The 20798-nt window shown below is 47.0% G+C and overlaps 1 protein-coding gene across 1 annotated transcript in view; it reads left to right on the forward strand.

The window, feature by feature from the left end:
- The window catches only part of LOC147683754 (vomeronasal type-2 receptor 1-like), a 264173-nt gene that overhangs the window by 201517 nt on the left and 41858 nt on the right, over positions 1-20798 (forward strand). Inside the window, exon 3 of the mRNA XM_086944906.1 lies at positions 14260-15117. Within this exon, the coding sequence (XP_086801032.1) occupies positions 14260-15117 (858 nt within the window). The remainder of the gene's footprint in view (positions 1-14259; positions 15118-20798) is intronic.

Genomic DNA, 20798 nt, shown 5'->3' on the forward strand with positions numbered 1-20798 from the left:
AAAGACAGACGAGAGTTGATGAACACCTTAAAAAAAAACGCAGGAGTCTTCTCAGATGTTCCCGGAAGGACCACGTTAGCCACTCACAGGATACGTACAGAGCCTGGAAAAATCGTGAAAATCAGGCCATACCGAGTCCCAGAGGCCAGACGCCAAGGGATAAAACAGGAAATCCAGGATATGTTGAAGCTGGGCGTGATACGCCCCTCAAAGAGTAACTGGTCCAGCCCCATAGTGTTGATTCCAAAACCCGACGGAACAAGAAGATTCTGCATGGACTTTCGCGCCCTTAATGAAGTATCGCTGTTTGACGCCTATCCGATTCCCCGCATCGATGAGCTGATCGAGAAGTTAGGAGAGGCCAAATTTATCAGCACCATCGATCTGACCAAGGGGTACTGGCAGGTACCCCTCCACGAGGATGACAGACATAAAACAGCGTTCTCAACCGAGGACGGTCACTATGAATTCACCGTCCTCCCCTTCGGTCTTCACGGTGCCCCTGCCACCTTTCAGCGATTGATGAATACGGTATTGAAAGAGTTGTCCATGTTCACCTCGGCATACCTCGACGACATTGTCGTCTTTAGCCCTGACTGGGAGACGCACATGGAACATCTCCAGAAGGTATTAGATACACTGCAACAAGCAGGATTAAAAATCAACGCTAAGAAATCACGAATGGCCTATCAAAAAGTAAAATATCTGGGCTATGTCTTAGGGCACGGGATGATAGAACCCCAGATAGAGAAAGTCCGTGCCATTGCCGAGACCCCGTTCCCCAAAACGAGAAAAGACACGAGAGCGTTCTTGGGGTTGATTGGCTATTATCGTAGGTTCATTCCAATGTTCTCCCAGATTTCGGCCCCCCTTTCTGACACCCTAAGAAACCGGATCCCGGAGAAAACACTACTCCACCCCACTCGGGAGATGGAAGAGGCTTTCACCAGCTTGAAAAAGTGTATCACTTCCTCCCCGGTTTTGACGTCCCCTGATTTTTCAAAACCTTTCTTTTTGCACACAGACGCATCAGATTATGGGATAGGGGCGGTCCTCTCACAAAAATCCGAGGAGGGGACAGACCACCCTATACTATACGTTAGCCGAAAGCTTTTTCCCCGAGAACTGAAGTATGCAACGGTAGAGAAGGAATGTTTAGCGATAAGGTGGGCAGTTGATAAATTGTCTTATTACCTGGAGGGCAGACCGTTTACCCTGTATACTGACCACGCTCCCCTGCAATGGATGGCCCGTAATAAGGCGAATAACGCCAGGGTGATGCGCTGGTTCCTGGCCCTGCAACCTTACTCCTTTTCTGTGGTGCATAAACGGGGAACTGACAATGTTGGTGCAGACTTTCTTTCACGCTATCCCCTTCCCGAACGGAAGAGTTCAGGGGGGGAGGAATGTAACGGGGTGCCCGAGGCGCCCCCTGGGGTCAAAGTAACTTGTGGACCCCCCTTTGTGTTTCCACAGCCCAGCCTGAAATCGCCGTGTTGGCACCAAGTGGAGGAAGCGTACAGCGGAGAAGAAGAGGATCTGGGCGGCGGCCCCTTTAAGTGGTCTCCAGGTGATGAGGGGGAGTGGCCACACTACACTAGAAAAGAGGCAGGTGAGCCAGAAGAGGTGTGTTTGTACACCGGCGGAGCGGTTTGTAGGAGGAGAGGAGCGGAGCGAAGCAGGGACGAGGAGGACAACGAGTGGTGGGACGACGACTCCCCGGACTGGAGACTACAGCGACGGATTCAGCCCAGGGAGCCTACGGAGGAGGCAGAGACCTACGAGGGATTCCAGCGGATGCAGGAAGATCCCCAGGACTACCGACAGGAAGACAACGCGGAGCCGGAGCCAAGCCCGTCGGAAATCAACCCCGCAGAGGAGAGGCGTCCGGTGAGACTCGAGGGAGACTTCGGAGAGGTCGTCTACAGGGTTGACGAAGAGCGAGTGGAGCCCCGCCGAGACGAGAGACAGCCATCTCCTTCCGGAGGGGAACCAGAGCTAGGAGCTGAGCCGGGAGGCCACCGACCCCGCGATCCGCCCAGCCACTCCCCCGGAGGGGCGTGGCTTCACGAGGTACGTGAGCGCATAGCGGGTTGGATTGGGAAACGGGTGAGGCGCTAGAGCGCTTCAAGCGTAGACACGGGAAAGGGGAAGGTGCGGATTGGTCACTTCTGCCCCTTATTCGTCTCACAGTCTCACGGGGGTCCAGAGCCTATAAACTTGGGAGCACTTTGCCGAAGTCACCTCACACCCTTTCCCCCCCCTGGTGTATGGGATTTGTAAAGAGAAAGGCCGTGACAGTAACGCGCTTTTTCTCCCTTCATTTATATGTATCCTGGTTGAGAGAGCGACACGACGGAGCAAGACGGGGCCGACCGAAGGCGGACCTTAAAGACAAGGCGAACCGAGGGTGTCCTTTCTAAGAGTCGGACTGAGAGGAGTCGTTCCCCAAGGAAGCACCCTGGCAGACTCAGAAGTACCGACCAGCTTTTGTCCACAATAAAACCTTTTCCTTTGGTTACAAAGACCCGCCTACTGCCTCTTCCTGTAGTCCCGCTTACACCTGCCTAGCCCGGGTTTGAAGGGGCGACAGGGCGAGCAGCAAATGGGCCCCATGCAGCGCTAGGATTGGCTGGTCCAGTGCAGGCCAATCACTGTGTGATTTCGGGACTCCCGCCGCTGTGACGTGTAGCCTGGAGCTGGAGCTCGCCTCGTGCGCAGGCAGCAGCACCAGACCGTGTGTGTGACTCCCGCCTCAGAAGCCATGGATTCCGAGCCTCGAGTGTCCCGGAAGATAACCACGAGCCAAAACCGGGTCAGTAAATAAGTCTTAAATAATGTGAAATATGTCAAACAGGGCTAAGACAGTGCGTGCGCCCTGAGAACAGGACGTGCCAAGCTTGCTTGTGGCTTGTGTCTGCCTCTGTGTGAGGTATTGTTGTGTGCCGTGCTGGCTGTCCACGTCTGTGCCCAGGGCTAATATCTCAAGGATGTCTTCATCTGTGCAATATGGATGCGTCCTGCTTGGTGTGGACCTCTTCATGGGAAGTGGGTTCGAACGAGGCCTCGGGCATCCCTCTAAAGTGGCACCGAGTTCACCTTTACCGCCTCTTTCCTGCAATGGAGGAAAGATTTTACAATTAATATTTAAACCAGTGAAATTCTGTCAACAGCTTTTAAGAAGGGTGCTATAAATCTTCCTTTTAAAAATATGTAGCTACTCGTTTAGATGTTGGGGACAGTGCTTAATTTGAGCCTGTTGTGGTCACCGGCACTCGGTTTGGGGACCAGAGTTTTTTTTTCTACATCAGTCAATAACCAAAGAGAAAAAAGTGGGCTAAAGCGCTAAATGGGAAGACAGAGAAAGAGAAAACTGGTAATACCGTCACAAAGGGGGAACTCAGGGGCCTGCTAGAGTGAGATACAGTGGCAGGGAGTGCCTGGCAGGGGCAGTGGTTGACATATTCTTGAAGTTGTGCAGACTAAATTGGGCGGCTGCTGTCTAGTGATAGAAAGGATATATAACTGATGCATACAGTGCGAGGTGTCGAGGGACATAAACGGGGTTGTGCTGAAAGGCAGGATGGAGGAGACGTGCGTGAAAAGGTGTACCGTGTGACTCACCGTCGTCACGGTACAGGTAAGGCCACAGTTTGTGCATTATATGCGTTCGCATGATGCCAGGTAGTATTCAGCAGTGTCTTTGAGCCCTGTGTGTTTTACACTGTCATCTACGGCCAGCAAGTCTTCGGCGGTGTCTTTGTGGTCTGTGCAGGGCCGTTTCTACAATTAGGCAGCACTAGGCGGCTGCCTAGGGCGGCAAAAGGGGGAAACATTTTTTAATTCGAAGGAGGCAGCAGCACCGGTGTGATTGTGAGTGCAAGCGCACCTGCTTGCACTACATGCTGCGTGCGCAGCGCAGCCTAGCGTAGTGCCACTGTTCTGGAGTGGGCCGGTGGTATGTAACAATGTATGTGGATGACTTGTCCCAAAGGCCGTCAATCTTGTAGCGCAGGAAAGCGCTACTAATTACGGCCCTGGGCATCAATTTTGCCAGTCCCCGAGAGGTGCTTAAAAAGTGACGGTGACTCACGGACGTGCACGTCGTACCACCTCATCTCTCAGCGTGCAGGGGATGGCTGTGTGTGTCGGGCTATGCAGTATCAGGAGGCAGAACGTTCTCATGTTGGGTGAGTGACACCTCCAGGCATGTGCCATGTCTGTTCAGCATGTTGCGGTGAGAGCAAACGAGGCAGGGATGTGAGCAGACCTGGATGTGATGACACCTGAGGCAGAGTTGTGAGGACAGTGGGCACGCAAGTAGGACAGTGTGCGCAGGCAAATCAGCGAGGTGACGGTAGCTGGGTTAGGGCACGGTGAAGAAGAGCAGCAGATGAAGTATACCAGTGAGGGTAGGTGGAACACTGTGAGAGCAAGCAATGCAGGGCAGTGAGAGCTGATGGTACATTACAGTAAGCACAGGTGGGGTGGGCAGGATGGCGAGTGCAGAGAAGGTAGACTGGGGGTAGTTGCGGGTAAAATGGAGCAGTGAGAGCAGACGAGACAAGTCAGGAAGTGGAGAGGAGACAAATGGTGAGGGCAGGTGAGTCATGGCAGTGAGTGAATGCATGTAAGTGAGAAGAAGTGAATGAAGGTGAGAGGGGTGAAGGCAGGTGGGAAAAGGCAATGTGATAAGGTGAGACAGAAAGTCGAAGCTGGAGAACATTTGTGACAGGACAGTAAGAGGTGGTGAGACAGGGCTGTAAAAACAGATGAGAAAGCACAGCGAGTGAAGCAGGACAGTGAGAGGCAGAAAAACATAGTTGCGGTAGGAAGTATAAGTGAGGCAGGTCAGTGAAAGCAAGGGGATAGTGAGGTGAGGTGAGACAGGAAAAGAGTGAAGATGAGGCAGGACAGTGAGTGCAGGTGAGAAACGACAGTGAGAGCATGGATATAGTAGGGTCAGGTGAGACAGGAAGTGAGCGCAGGTTAGTCAGGACAGTGATTGCTGGTGACGCAGGGACGTGAGAGCAGGGTTATAGTGGGGTCAGTGAGACAAGAAGTGAGTGCAGGTGAGTTAGGACAGTGAGTGCAGGTGTGGTAGGACAGTGAGAGCACAGAGCTAGTAGGGTCAGGTAAGACATGAAGTGAGAGCAGGTGAGTCAGGACAGTGAGTACAGGTGAGGCAGGACAGTGAGAGCACGGAGCTAGTATGGTCAGGTAAGAAAGGAAGTGAGTGCAGGTGAGTCAGCGCAGTGAGTGTAGGTGAGGCAGGGTACAAAACTGCTGAGACAGCTCGGCCAGCGCAGGGATATCCTAGGAGTGGACAGTTCCTGAGCACTGGACACTAGTATTTTCCTCAGCATTGGGCATCAGATATGTGCCTGAGCACTGGACTCTCGGGGTTATCTTGTACACTCTGCTTTGGGGTCTTCAAGACACTGCTTATCTTTAGAATTACAATGCAGTGAGTACTGGCCATTCGTTAGCATTGGAGATTGAGACATTCTAGACACTGCTTGTCTGTCTTTAGTATTACTATGCAGTGAACACTGGATATTCCTGAGCACTGGACATTGAAGCTTTCAAGACACTTCTTGTCCTAAGAGTTACAGTAAAATACCTGTAATACCTGTAATACCTGCTGCAATGTTTTCTTCGGTGGTATGATTTAATAGCCATTCAGCACACAGCAATGTACTTGGCATCTGAAGAAGATTAGAATGTTTCTTTACTACTGGCAGAGCGCAGATGTGGAAAATGCCCCAATTTGAAGCATTTTATCCTTGCTACTTTAAAGTATACAGGCATGCTCTTGCTCCTCTTTCAAATCTCGTCCCAGGTGCTGTAAGGTTTCTTGAAGCCACTGGGCAGAAGGTCTTGTGGCGCATATTAAGCAGATTAATGTACCTTGTTTACACCAGGTCATGAAAATCCTGAATTGTTTGGGCTCTACATGGATCCCTGGCTAGAGTAGAAACTAGGTGCCAGATAATGCACATTCTGATTTTATCATGTCAAATTTTCACTCTCTCAATTTTCTACTGGACATCTTCTGAAACCTTTACAGGTGTGGTGGTAGGTCAGTCACACTTCAAAGTCTGTCCTTACATGCTGATGGGTACTTCTCTTTCGCTCCCTGTCTTTGCTTTTACCATTCTTCCCACTTGTCTCTCCAAGCGCTCACATTGCCTTAAGTGACTTATCTGAAGCAAAAAAAAGCGAAATCTTGTAATTGTCTGAAAGTGATTGGGAAATGCTTCAAATTGAGTTTTTGTGAATACATTTGCATGCAAAAAAATGAACCTGCACAAAGATCAATATTTAACAAACCTACAGCTGTAATTGAAAATAAAGGACTTTTCATCCAATTTCTCGTGAGTATCCCACCAGATGCTTCAAATAAATTCCTTTCCCTGTCCACTAAAAAAGCACCCTAGTGCGTGGCATATATTTCTTTGCTTGGAATGTAATCTACCATCTCTCTGTGCTGATCAGGGCACATGCCTTCTAGAAGCTGTTCAACGAGAAGGTTTGTTATCTGTGAGGTGCACTGGCACCCACTGAATAGTATCTTAGTTATTTATGCATGCCGAACTGAAGTCCCAGAGGGCTTGATTCAGGCCACAATTTTCAGGATTCCTCCTGAAAGTCAACGAGATTCGCAGGGGTTCTTTGTATGTACATATACCTTATGTGGATGTCGGGAAGATGCGCAGTTTATCAGTTTGGGTGAAAGGGGAAGAGACGGGGATATGGATATGCATGCGGTGTGGCTTTGCTTTTATTTGATAATGCATGGACAGATATAGGGGTCAGGCAGGCTTGTTTGATTAGCCGTCCTTCCTAGGAAAAAAAAGCTCTGTTCAGGAGGGCTTGCCACTTGTTGGAGGAATAGGCCAAAGGATTTCCCTGGGCTGTCCCATTTTGAACCAAATTGTAGGAGAGTAATGATCTGCGTTACACCCTTCTTTTTTTCTTAATCCTCCAAAACGTGGGTGGAGGTTTTTTATAGTGTCGCCTGCTGGCAGGTATTCCTCGGTGTTTCTGAGCTCTGTGTGTTTTACACTGTCACGTGTCGCTGGGTATTCTTCATTAGTGCCTCAGAGCTGTTTGTTCTAAACTGTCACCTGCAGCCAAGTATTTTTCAGAGGTTTTGGCTTTAACTCTCAGCTTTGGGTGTTTTATAGTAGCAGCTGCAGACAGGTATCCTGCCGCGGATTTCCTTGTGTTTTATAATGTCACCTGCTGCCAAGTATTGCTCAGCCGCGTCCCTATGCTCTGTGTGTTTTACGTCACCTGCTGCCAGGTTTCAGCTGCATTACCTCTGGGTATTCACTGTCACCTGCTGGCAGGTTTAATTCGATTAACTTACAGCCTAGACATGATGATTTACCTACTACAAGCAGGATTTTCCATTTGCTCAGCGCTGGCTTGCCCATCTTGAGTCGCACAGAATTTGGTTTGACTTACATTTATATAAATTAAATATATATTGTGAAGTATATACAAAGGTTGAGTGAGTCCCTGTCTAATAGCTTAAAAAGCTCAGTTGAAGGGAAATTGATGAACTGGGTGCTAAGTGGTCTGATCTGTGGTGTGAGCACTTTTGAGAATCACCGGCCTGCTTGGCACGAACTACAAATGAGGCATCAGACACTGGATAAGCATGTACCTCATCTATGATAAACTTAAAAATAAGAATGTGTCATTTTCCAAGTGACCTGAATGTTATAGCAAAGAAAGTTGTTCAGCAATTATGTGGAACGTTTTTGTATGACCGAGTAGCTGATCCAGTCCATGTTTTTCTTTGCATTCTGGTGCTTGTTGTCTCGGCTTTATAAAGGCATACACATGACTGAAAGTCCCAGATTTAATGAAAAACAGTGGCTGGAGTAAGCTATTCCCACGTGGACCTAGAAAACGTCAGAGCTCTGGAGTAAAATTGTCAGAGCCTACAAGCTACTTGATTCCATTTGTAGGCAAGGGATTAATTGCACTACTATACATGTAGTCTGAACATAAACAGGTCAGATTAAAAGTAACCCTTAACACGTATCACCAATTGACGTTGATGGATTTAGGATTTCAAGGATTAGGCAAGGTTTCATATCTACTAAGTGGCTTCCTAGTTTGCAACACTTTCACCCAGTTCTGCCAACATCACTGCCAATGCGGGTGCTACCTGACAACACTTCTAAAAAATAAAAACAAAACTACATGTATCAAGTTACTAAGTGTCCATAGCTATTAATGTTGTTCTTGATGACGGCATATTAGGTGGCATATACCCTATTGGCAGCTATTGGGTGGCTATCATCAGCAGGACACTCAGAAATTTCACTGTGATCTCAATCTTTGACAACTTTTGAGGTTTAATGCATAGTTTGGGGGTAGGTTTACTGGACAGAAAGGAAAACATTCGTTGACATCTGTGAATGGCTGATCCCAGAGTCCCTGGGCAAGTAATAGAGAGCTGGTCTCATTGTGTTGTCTGTTAAGATGCAAACGTGGCATTTAACTGGGGTTCTGCATTGTGTGACTAGGTTGGAATTAGAGGAAAAAGTTAACCATGTCCTAATGAGTTTTGTGATGTGTGTTTATCTGAAATGGTAATTAAATAAAAATCGAACAAATGTTACGTCGTTTTTTATGTAAGATCAATATTGTGGCAGTTTATATTTTTAAGTCTGTTACAAAAAGTTTGTCATCTGGAATTATTATATTATAAAGGTGTGTTAAATGTATCTGGGTTTCTGTTGAAGTGCTTCGTATCCAGTGGGCTGTGTCCTTACACCATGAGTTTCAGAATGGTGAACTACACACACTTAAAGTGGCCAGTCCAGTGTGGAGAAGAAAATCAGATCTCTTTATCTAGGCTTGCAACGCTAATACCTACTAGCTATAGGCATTCTAGAATGTTACTTTGTTTAATGTCAGCTTGGATTTTGAGATGTATTCTGACATCTTTCACCGGATTGCTTTTTAACTCCAGTGTTAATACTTTGAAGATGTGCATCACCTCCAGTTTTTCAAAGCGCTAATGGCGCTCATAGTAATTGGGGTTCTACACTGGACAGAAGCTACGTTGACATCTCTTGTGTCGCACAGTGATGTTTGATGTCCTTCACAAATAGTACTTGAACATGCATTTTTATGGCAGTGAATTTTCTCAAGAAAATGTGATTCTTAAGCATAGAGCAATTAAAGTAAGATACGAGAGTCCGGAATTTCTCGGCAGGTCGCAAATAGTCTCTACCAATTTTAGCTGAGGTCATGGTCGTTATTCTTGAAACAGTTGTTGACTTTCATGTCAGTGAGGCTTTTGTTTTCATAAGTAATATTTTGTACACATGTAATTATTTGACATGGTTTTAAAATTATTTTTTTATATTCGAAGTATTTAGTCTTTTAATGTTCCCTGTGGAGGATGTCGGTTGCAAGATTAACCTCCCAGCTACTGATGGAGACGCCACAATGCTGTGGGTCGAGGAATCTGGAAGATGCATAAACATTAAATATATAGGATAGTGCTGTATGGGTGTTGCCCTTGAGCAGAAATCCTCCCCTTATGGAGGTCACTAGTTCCCTGTTTATCAGTCTAGCCATTGGCCAAGTGGATGGAAGCTGTGCCTATTTAATATGCAGCAAGTCCCTGTGCTCCCAAATTGTTAACCAGCCACTATAAAATTAACCAAGTATGTTGCCAACAGGTTTAATAGTTTAGTCATGCAGTCTTGTAACTGTAGAATTGGATGATGTTTTTATGTCCTGTCTTGTATGCTGTGTATCCAGCCCTGGTTGTGGAGGTCGCACCTTCAGGTTGAATCCGTAAGTAAGAACATTGTCTGCTAATGGAGAGAACATCTAGAGTATTGTGTCCAGGGCCACTGCTCCAAAAAGATAAATAATGCAGATTGAAGACAGATGTGAGGCAAGCCATGAAGGCTGTACAATGCTCCTCTGATATTTTATGAAGAAAGATGAAAGGACAGGGTGGTCGGAAGGTGGACAGGGGGCATGGGGTGGGTACAGGTGGGCATTATTCCCCAGGCTTTTCCAGGGCCCAACGCCCATACTGCAAAATGTATTTATGATTTTTGGAGCAAGTCTGGTCTGTTTATTAATGATGACACAACCAACACAATTATGCTACTAGATGGCGCCAGACGCTTCAGCTGCTCTCTTTTCTTTTGCTCCAGTACCATCGGGTCGAGTTTGTTCTATATAAAACTGCACAAAAAAAATCGTTTCACATAGGATGGGTCATGAGGTCTTGCGGTGCAGGAAACCCATCTTGGGGAGTGGGTATGAGATAGCACAGGGTAGAAGTCACAATGTGAGGAGTGGACATGAGCAAGTACAGGGCAGGAGCGACATTCTGAGGAGAGGACATGGGGTGGTACAGGGCAGGAGCGACAATCTGAGGAGAGGACATGGGTGGTCCAGAGCAGGAGTAACATCCCATGGAGAGGTCACTGAGACTCTCAGTGACCTCTCCATGGGATGTTACTCCTGCCCTGGACCACCCCATGTCCTCTCCTCAGATTGATGCTCTTGAGACTATGTAGGAGTCTCACCCATTGAAGTGGGCATGAGGTGGCAGTGTATGAACCATGCTTTATAAATCTTTGATTGATTGACATCCCAAGGAGTGGCCATGAGGGGACACCTTCCATGAGTCTCATTCTGTGGCGTGGATATGAGGTAACACTGTGTAAGAGTCAAAACCCTATGGGGGATCAGGTCTTCGCCACTGACTGGACTCAACACGGTCTCATGTAGATTCCAACAAGTAGAGTGAGCATCAGAAGACTGATGCATGCTTTGTCAAGCAGGCTGTGAACCAAGTGACATGGGATGGGCAGATTGGACTCCATTTGAACGAGGGTACGCTGGACTTCACGTGACACTCTGCAGGCCACATCCATGGGTAGTGAATGTATGAAGCTCTGTGGTTATACTGAATAAGCAGCTACCTATGTTATGCCATCTATTAATGTAATAACTGCACTTTCACAATTGCTTTATTAACCTTCCTGCTTTCTCAAATTTGCTTGAAAATGCACGATTTTTCTTCATTTTTTTCAAAATTTTCTTGGGGGGGGGTTATCCCCCCAAACCCCCCTTTTGGGGTTCGGGGTCGCTCGCTGCGCTCGCTCGCTGCGGTGCTGTATGCAAATCACATTGCGCCGCACCACTTTCAAATGTCACCCACCGCCCCTGCTGTTTACAGGAGATGTCCCAGGACTGAATCTAGGATCCAGTCCTGTGGTTAGAAAAGTAATCCATAAAGTAACTAATTGCATTTAACTAGAAATTCTCATTGAGCTCAATGTTGCATTGTGTTTGAAATTGTGTTGCCCATTGCAACAACTCTAACTACTGTACTTAAAAGTCTATTGCCTATTTGCAAAGTATTTAAACTAAAGTAATTCATACTGAGAAAGTATATTTTGTAATGTAATGTATAATGTAATTATAATGTAATTTAAAAAATAAAATATCTAAAAATAAATAGTTTAAAAAAATGTAGTAAATCAGTATAAAATAAATAAATATAACAATTAATACATTTAAAAATTGTCATTTACAAAACCTTTGAAATTCACTGAAAAAACCATAGGTTTTAGATATGTTATAGTTAGGTATTAGCATTTAAAAAACCTTCGAAATTCATTGAAAAAACCATAGGTTACCGGGATGTTATAGTTAGCTGGACATTTCACTGGTACAAAACCATTGAAATTCCTCCGTTATAGTTAGTTCTACTAACTATAACTTGCGCGCCTGCAATCCACTGCTGATGATGTCACATATTACATCATTTATGACATGATCAGTGACATCACTGATGAAATCTCAAATGACATCACTGATGACTTCACTGATGACATCATCCACGTGATAATCTGATAGACCTCATCATACACTAGTATAACCTTTCAACACTCATTATAAAATATGGGGTACCATATTTGAAACCATTGACACACCAATACAAGTTTCTATAAACCCACTCAGTGATTCCTACATCTACTCACATCTAAACACTTACCTATAGATTCACTCATACATGCTAACAAAGATCAATAGAACATTATTAAATATACTTATACACCTACATCGACATTACACACCAGCCCACATCCTATTAATTTATCACTCATCCTACTCACTTATACAAAAAATTGATCATACTTACATTTACTAAGCTACACACTTTATTTATTCACATAGATAGTAACTCATACTTAGGGGGGTCATTAGGATGACGGGTGGGCTTAGTCCGCCTGCCATCCTATCGGGACTAGGGACCGCCTGCCATAAGGGCGGGGGTCCCGTGGGTGGAATTAGGATGCGGCCGCCACAGTGGCGGCCGCATCCTGTATTTATAACATTGTGGCGGGCGGTGCTATCTGCACCGCCCGCCACAATGCCATAAATGCATGTATGCTTTTGCATACACAATGCGGCAGTCACCGCACGGTGCCTACCGCATTGTATATGCACATGCAGGGGGGTCCCACAGGTACCCCCGCGTGCACCCCCCACCCCTCCTTCAATTTGGGGGCCCGCAGGGGGCACCCCAAGTGAAGACCGCATGCCTTTCCGTGGCGGCATCACCGCCAACGAAAGGCACCTGCCCAGGGCCATCGTAATATAGCTGGCGGTGTCTAATAGATACTGCCACCATATTATTCCTTTTCCGCCCCGGCCGCAAGGCGACCGGGCGGTAAAAGGGGCGGACGGTCTTGCCGTCCGCCGAGGTCCTCCCCGCCATACTAATATGGCGGGGGGGAAAACGAGCGTGGATTACAATGCAAACACAAATGGTTTGGTCCCAAACTTCTGTTTACCTATGGTAGCTTTTGCTGCAGCCGGTACCCGCCTGCAGCACAAGCTTCCATAGAGAAATGGGATTTTGTGGGAATCCCTACACCATGTGGCAGGCTCCTCACGGAGCCTGCCACATGGTGCAGGTATTTTTCCAGGCCCACAACAGTAGGCTGTGGAGGGAAGGGTGCCCTGCTAGGGGCCCCCAAAGTCATATCCGACAGTTTTTCCATGTCGGAAAGCCCAACATAGAAAGCCTGTCAGAAACCAACATCATAATCCCGATGGTGGAAACGCCATCCGTTAGGGATTGTATGCTGCTTCCCACTGGAACCCAGTCGGTCTGACAGATCAGTTTACACTCCAACCACCGACATCATAATTTGGCGGTCGGAATGTAAACCTACGATGTCGGTCGGTAAGCCTCTGACGAGCGGTCAGAGGTTTACCAACCGACATCGTAATGAAGCACTGCGTGTTGACCATGTGCAGTGCTCCCCTGTAGTGATGTGCTCCTTTGTTACTGAAACTGAATCTAATAGATGGTTTATTATAAAGAACATTTATTCAATATTACAATGTAAGAAGAGGATTCAATCCTCCAACGAAGGAATGTTTGCCTAGGCTTTCAAAATGGGATTCACTAATTACAGAGAGAGTTTTAATAACAACGAATCATACTAGGAGTGCTTTAAGTTTATACATTAAGTGAAATTGTGCTGTAGTTTGTTGTCAAATGATTATAATCCAGAGGAAGTTTCATATCAGAAAGAAGAGTTATAAGTCAAATATCCAGAGCCTGATTCATTAAGTCTATTCAGGTCATACATTTGCATTTACGATCAACAAAAGGATGGAATTGCACTTAATAGTTACATCAGGACACATATCAGACATAAATCTATTTACCTCTGTTTAATTTTACATAGCAACTGCATACTTTTACGTCCAGGTAGCTCCCGCTGAGGAAGGGAGATTTGTGGGGACATTGCATTGCAAGATATAGTAAGCCCAGGGAATTTCTGATATGCAAAATATATGCCAATTTGTCATCCTTAGAGGGATCAATAAAGCTGTTTTTGTCCTTAATCTTTTTAATTTTTAATTTGTATTTTATTTACGTTTAAAAATGGCTTTATGAATCATGTCTAATGCTCACCTTATCATAATAAGCTGAGTTTGTCAGTCCACGCAGTGCTCTTTTTGCCTTTTTTGACACTAATAAATTGGGAAGTTCTTTCTATACCATTTTCTGGCTACTAACTGCTGTATTTTCACAGAAAACCAATGTTGTAAATTGATCAATGTTTGTTGAATCACTCCTGAGGGACCATTGTTCAAAATAACTGAATGCTACAGAAACTTATTTTTGTTAGCCTTGTTCTGATTTTCATTGGTTCTCTTGCTTCTGTTTCGTTATAGGTTGGTTACTTCTCTTCTTGCTCAGTTCTTAGTGACAAATTCCAGTTCCCTTCCTTTCTCCGCACTATTCCAAGTGATGCGTATCAGTCCAAGGCAATGGCACAACTTGTCATATATTTTGGTTGGACCTGGGTTGGAACCATAGCAGCGGATGACGACTATGGGAAATATGGAATCAAGCTGTTCAAAGAAGAGGTTGAGAAGGTTGGCATATGTATCTCTTTCTCTGAAACCCTTCCCCGAATATATAATAAGGATGCAATCCTCAAAATAGTGGAAGCTGTGAGAAAATCTACAGCAAATGTGATTGTTGTATTCTCAACGGATATCGATCTTAGCGCTTTAATGGAGGAAATGGCAAACACAAACATAACTGGCAAAACATGGATTGCAAGTGAGGCCTGGATCACTTCCGCACTGATCGCCAAGCCAAGTTACTTTCACCTCCTTGGTGGAACCATAGGATTTGGAGTTCGGAAGGGTAACATACCAAATTTCGAGAAGTTTCTCCATGAAGTACATCCAGAGAATACTGAAGATGATCTGCTCTACGAGTTTTGGGAGAATGCTTTTAACTGCACATACCATGCAGATAGAAAAGCTTTATATACAGATAGAGTCAATGACACCATTGAACGTGAAAAGCATATTTCTTCTAGACATTGTATTGGAAATGAAAGGCTAAGAGATATTAACAACACGTATACAGATGTTTCAGAGCTCAGAATAACATACAGTGTTTACAAAGCGGTGTACACCATTGCTCATGCTCTTCATAATTTAGACACATGTGTGCCTGGGAACGGACCATTTCCATCAAAGTCATGTGCTTATATTCTTGACTTCGAGCCATGGCAGGTATGTATGCTTTTTTGGTTAAGAGGGCAATATAATATTGTCAATGACTGTCTATGCATCGATCAGAGTTCTAAAGGTGCTCTTCTAATAATATAATATTACATAAGGTTGTATCCAGAATATCGACGGATAACATAATGGTAAGGTAAGTATACAACCAAGAAATTCCAGATGTCAAACGCCACATGGCAAGGTCTCAATTTACACTATGGAGAACCTCGCAAAGACACACTAACCTTTTTCACTCAAAAGTCAGAATAACACCAAATATCCATTCTGACATTGGACTTCATGACCACAACAGCCTGAACTTTATGTACACTGACGTCCCATCACAAAAGGTTAAAGGTCGGTGATTGATCCTTTAGAATTACTCCCATTTTTAGAGCAATTAGATACTTTTTTTGGAATTCTGATCAAATTATAGGAGTACCCCTGGAGAACTCTTGTAGTTGTAGTTTTCCAGGAGCACTCACATCAGCATTTACACATGCAGAGTTTGTTGCAGGTATACAGTTTTGCATTCTGAAAAGCAACGCTAATGTGCATTCTTAAATGTAATTTTTTTTTTGGTTTCTCCACAAAAAAACATTTTTACCGATGCAAATGCTCCTGCCAAAACGTCTTCCTCCAAACTTCCATAAATGATGGTGGTGTTTCCTCTGGATTCTCTTCCTCTACTTATAAACCTACTCTTATCTTTTAGGAATGAACATCTTTTGCATGGTATTCCCCCCTGATTTTTGCCTTCTTTTTCAAGTCAAGTCAAGTCAAGTCAAGTCAAAATATTTGTATAGCGCGCTACATACCCAGAGGGTCTCAAGGCGCTTGAAGAAGGGTGGGGAGTTACTTGTCGAATATCCATGTTTTGAGTTGCTTTCTGAATGCTAGGTGGTTCTGGGTAAGGCGAAGGTGAGTGGGAAGTGAGTTCCAACTTTTAGCTGCTAGGTAGGAGAAGGATCTACCTCCCATGGTGGTTTTGTTGATGCGAGGTACAGTGGCAAGGGCTTGGTTGGAGGATCGTAGCTGGCGGGGGGGGGTGTAGAAGGATAGTCGTGTGTTGAGGCATTCGGGTCCGATTTCGTAGAGTGCTTTGTGTGCGTGGGTTAGGAGCCGGAAAGTGATTCTCTTATTGACGGGGAGCCAGTGGAGGTTTTTCAGGTGATCAGAGATGTGTTCTTTACGCGGGATGTCTAATATGAGCCTGGCTGAGGCGTTCTGGATGCGTTGTAGTTTTTTCTGGAGTTTTGCGGTGGTGCCGGCGTCAAGGGTGTTTCCGTAGTCCAGTCGGCTCGTGACCAGAGCGTGGGTGACTGTTTTTCTAGTTTCAGTAGGGATCCAGCTAAATGTTTTTTTGAGCATGCGTAGAATGTTGAAGCAAGATGAAGAGACGGCGTTGGCTTGTCTGTTCATCGAGAGTGAGGAATCCAGGATGACGCCCAAGTTCCGTGCGTGGTCCGTCGGGATGGGTGCTTTTCCAAGGGCCTCTGGCCACCAAGAGTCGTCCCAGGCGGAGGGGGAGGTACCTAAGATGAGGACTTCTGTTTTGTCCGAGTTCAGTTTCAGACGGCTGTGCTTCATCCACTCGGCTACTTCTTTCATTCCTTCATGTAGGTTGGTTTTGGCTGTGTTAGGGTCTCTGGTGAGTGATAGGATCAGTTGAGTGTCGTCGGCGTAGGAGATGATGTTGAGGTTATGTTGGCGTGCGATGGTCGCGAGGGGGCTCATGTAAACGTTGAAGAGGGTGGGACTGAGTGAGGACCCTTGAGGTACGCCGCAGATGACTTCAGTAGCCTCTGACTTGAATGGTGGAAGGCGGACTCTCTGGGTTCTTCCGGTGAGGAACGAGGTGATCCATTCCGGTGCTTTTCCTTGAATTCCGACGTTTCTGAGGCGCTGTAAAAGGGTGCTATGACAGACTGTGTCGAAGGCTGCGGAGAGGTCGAGGAGGATGAGGGCGACTGTGTCTCCATTGTCCAGTAGAGTCCGAATGTCGTCTGTTGCTGCGATGAGGGCGGTTTCGGTGCTGTGCTTGGCTCGGAAGCCGGATTGTGAGGAGTCGAGGGATTTGTTGGTTTCGAGGAATGCGGCGAGTTTGTTGTTGACAGCTTTCTCGATGACTTTGGCCGGGAATGGAAGGAGTGAGATCGGGCGATAATTTTTGAGTTCGGTGGGGTCAGCTGTGGGTTTCTTCAGGAGGGCGCTGAGTTCGGCATGTTTCCAACTTTCCGGGAAGGTTGCGGAGTTGAGGGAGCAGTTGATGACGTCTCGGAGGTGCGGTGCAATAATAGAGTCTGCTTTGTTAAAGATGTAGTGAGGGCAAGGGTCTGTGGGGGATCCTGAGTGGATAGAGTTCATCAGACGGAGGGTGTCCTCAGTAGAGATTGGCTTCCAGTCATTGAGGATGTTCAGGGGGGCAGGGGGTCCTGCAGGGGAATGGGTGGGTTGATCTCCGGGTTGGTTGTCGAAGCTGTTGTGGATGTCTTCAATTTTGTTGTAGAAGAATGAGGCTAGGGAGTCGCAGAGGGCTTGAGAGGGGGTGATGTCGTTGGAGTTGGCTGATGGGTTGGTAAATTCCTTGACGATGTTGAATAATTCCTTGCTGTTGTGGGCGTTGTTATCTAGACGGTCCTTGAAAGCTGCTTTCTTGGCATTTCGGATTAGTTGGTGGTGTATGCGGGTGGTGTTTTTGAAGGCGTCCTTGGTGCTGGTGGTTGGGTCTTTTTTCCAGGCCTTCTCGAGGGAGCGACAGAATTTCTTGGATTTCTTAAGGTCATCGTTGAACCAGGAGGCCTTCTCGCTGCCTAGTTTGATTTGTCGTTTTTTCAGGGGTGCTAGGATGTCGGCGCTGTTGGATAGCCATTGGGTGAGGTTGGTGGCTGCTTGGTTGGGGTTAGAGGATTGGGCGGGGGGCATTTGAAGAAGCGATGAGGAGATCTGGTAGATGGTGATTTTGTTCCAGTTTCTTTGCAATGTGGGTCGGGGTGGTTGTTGGATGTAGGCATGTTGTAGGTGAAGTGAACGCAGCTGTGGTCAGTCCAAAGGAGAGCTGTGGTGTGGCTGAAGGAAACATGCTTGCTGGAGGTGAAGATGGTGTCGAGTGTGTGACCTGCGATGTGGGTGGGGGTAGTGACAAGTTGTTTAAGTCCGAGGTTTGCGAGGTTGTCCAAAAGGGTGGTGGTGTTGCGGTCGTTGTTCTTTTCAAGGTGAAAGTTGAGGTCTCCCAAAAGGATGTAGTCCTCGGAGGGGAGCACGTGTGGAGTGATGAAGTCCGTGATGTCTTCACTAAATTGTGCGCGGGTCCTGGTGGCCTGTAAAGGAGGGTGCCTCTGAGTGTGGTCTTGGGGTCGATGTGGATCTGGAAGTGAAGGTGTTCAGAGTTGGCGAGATTGACGTCTGAGCTGGTTGAGATGCGGATGGATTTCTTATGGACGATAGCGATGCCTCCTCCTGTGTGGCCGCTGCGGTCCTTGCGAATGATCTTATAGTCTTCCGGGATGGCAATGGTGATGTCTGGGGCTGAAGAGGTATTCATCCATGTTTCTGTTAGGAAGGCGACGTCCGGAGAGATGGTGTCGAGTAGATTCCAGAGGTCAATGGCGTGTCTGTGGACCGAGCGGGTGTTGAGCAGGATGCATTGTAGGTGGTTGGGATCGGATATCTGTTGTGTGTTCGTGGATGAGGAGTTGTTCTTGGTGCCGTCGAATTTGCATGAGTAACAGGAAAAGGGTCCATGGGTGTGTCCAGGAGCGGCTTGGACGCAGTTGGGGGAACGGCCGGGGTTAAGGGCTAGGAGGGTGCTGGCATCGTATGTGATGCAGGAGGGGTGGACTTTACGAGGTCCAGGGGCTCTGGCGCTGGGCGCGGTCCAGGCGCAGACGGGCGTAGATGGGCTTACCTTTGGCGCACCTTCGGCGCGGCTGGGGCGCGGTCGCTGCGCGTGGACGCTGCGCGTTAATGCAGCGGTCATATATGGATGGTGGAGGGGGAGGGGCGAGGGCGGCTCAGCTGGGAGGCGGGGCGGGCTACAGAGGACGACAACAACAAACAAAATGGCAGCGTGGGGGTCAGCACAGCAGAGCGCTTGGGGCAAACGCGCAAACAGAGTGAAAGTTTCAATTGCAAATCAAAAAGTGCATACAAAGCAAAGCGGCAACCAGGCAGACAACAGGCAATAATTATTAGGCAGTTTTGCTCAGTAGCGCAGCACAACGATACCAAATGTCGCCAGGGACACTGGGAGCGACCACTCAGCCCGAGAGAGAGGAGCGAGTCACGGCGCTTTCAGGTAAGGGAGCGCTGTTTGTAGTTTGTGGGAGGGCGGCTCAGCTGGGAGGCGGGGCGGGCTACAGAGGACGACAACAACAAACAAAATGGCAGCGTGGGGGTCAGCACAGCAGAGCGCTTGGGGCAAACGCGCAAACAGAGTGAAAGTTTCAATTGCAAATCAAAAAGTGCATACAAAGCAAAGCGGCAACCAGGCAGACAACAGGCAATAATTATTAGGCAGTTTTGCTCAGTAGCGCAGCACAACGATACCAAATGTCGCCAAGGACACTGGGAGCGACCACTCAGCCCGAGAGAGAGGAGCGAGTCATGGCGCTTTCAGGTAAGGGAGCGCTGTTTGTAGTTTGTGGGAGGGCGGCTCAGCTGGGAGGCGGGGCGGGCTACAGAGGACGACAACAACAAACAAAATGGCAGCGTGGGGGTCAGCACAGCAGAGCGCTTGGGGCAAACGCGCAAACAGAGTGAAAGTTTCAATTGCAAATCAAAAGTGCATACAAAGCAAATACCAAAGGATAAGCAGATCATAACAGGAGTCATGCATTCCATTGTGTTACAGTGGCAAACTCTACATTCTTTTTCAAGGAGAACTTGTCCTTATTATCCAACTTTTACTTCAGAACATGCTACCCGGTCTAGTACCATACATCTTTTTTGGTTGCTGATATATAAACTTGAACAGTTAACGTGTCCCCCCCGAGTCATGTTAGTCTTGCCTTGTCAGTTCCAGGTTCTAAGAGCCAAATCTCTATCTGTGCAGTCTATGTGACCATGGCTGTCTCAGATGTCGGGAAAGTCCTGTGTACGCCTGCAGTCTCTGGTCCGTCCGAGCCTGCATGAGTCTCATCCATTTCTTCCATAGGGAGGTCATCCATCTGTGATCAGGGTGTACCATGCTACAGGGTGATCTTTCAGTTTATCATGCCTCCTGACTTTCTTCATTCTGATTAACTCTGCAGTGGCCCATTTGCGCATATCTTTGTTCCAGCCTTCCCACCGCTGGGGGGGTTGAACTCATCCATCTGATGGCTATCCGCCGTTTGGCTAGTACTAGTCCCAGTTGAAGGAATTTCCTAGTAAGCTTCTTGGCTTTGGGCTTGGGGAGAAGCCCTAGTAGCACCCCCTTTACAGTGCATAGTACCGTCCATCCAGGGCCTTCTGCAAGCATTGTATCACCTGCCCCCAGTAAGTTGTCAGCTCTGGGCAGTCCCCGATCATATGCAGAAAGTGAGCGTCTATATGTCTGCATTTTGGGCAACAGGAGGATCAATCCGGGTATATTTTATGGAGCACTTGCGGGGTCAGGTAAGTTTAATGTACTATGTTATATTGTGTAAGATTGAATCTAGCGTTGGAGCAAATCTGTTTGACCCCCTCGTGTACTCTCTTCCACTCTG

Source organism: Lissotriton vulgaris, chromosome 11 (assembly GCF_964263255.1).
Source record: "Lissotriton vulgaris chromosome 11, aLisVul1.2, whole genome shotgun sequence".
In the NCBI taxonomy this organism is placed as follows: domain Eukaryota; kingdom Metazoa; phylum Chordata; class Amphibia; order Caudata; family Salamandridae; genus Lissotriton; species Lissotriton vulgaris.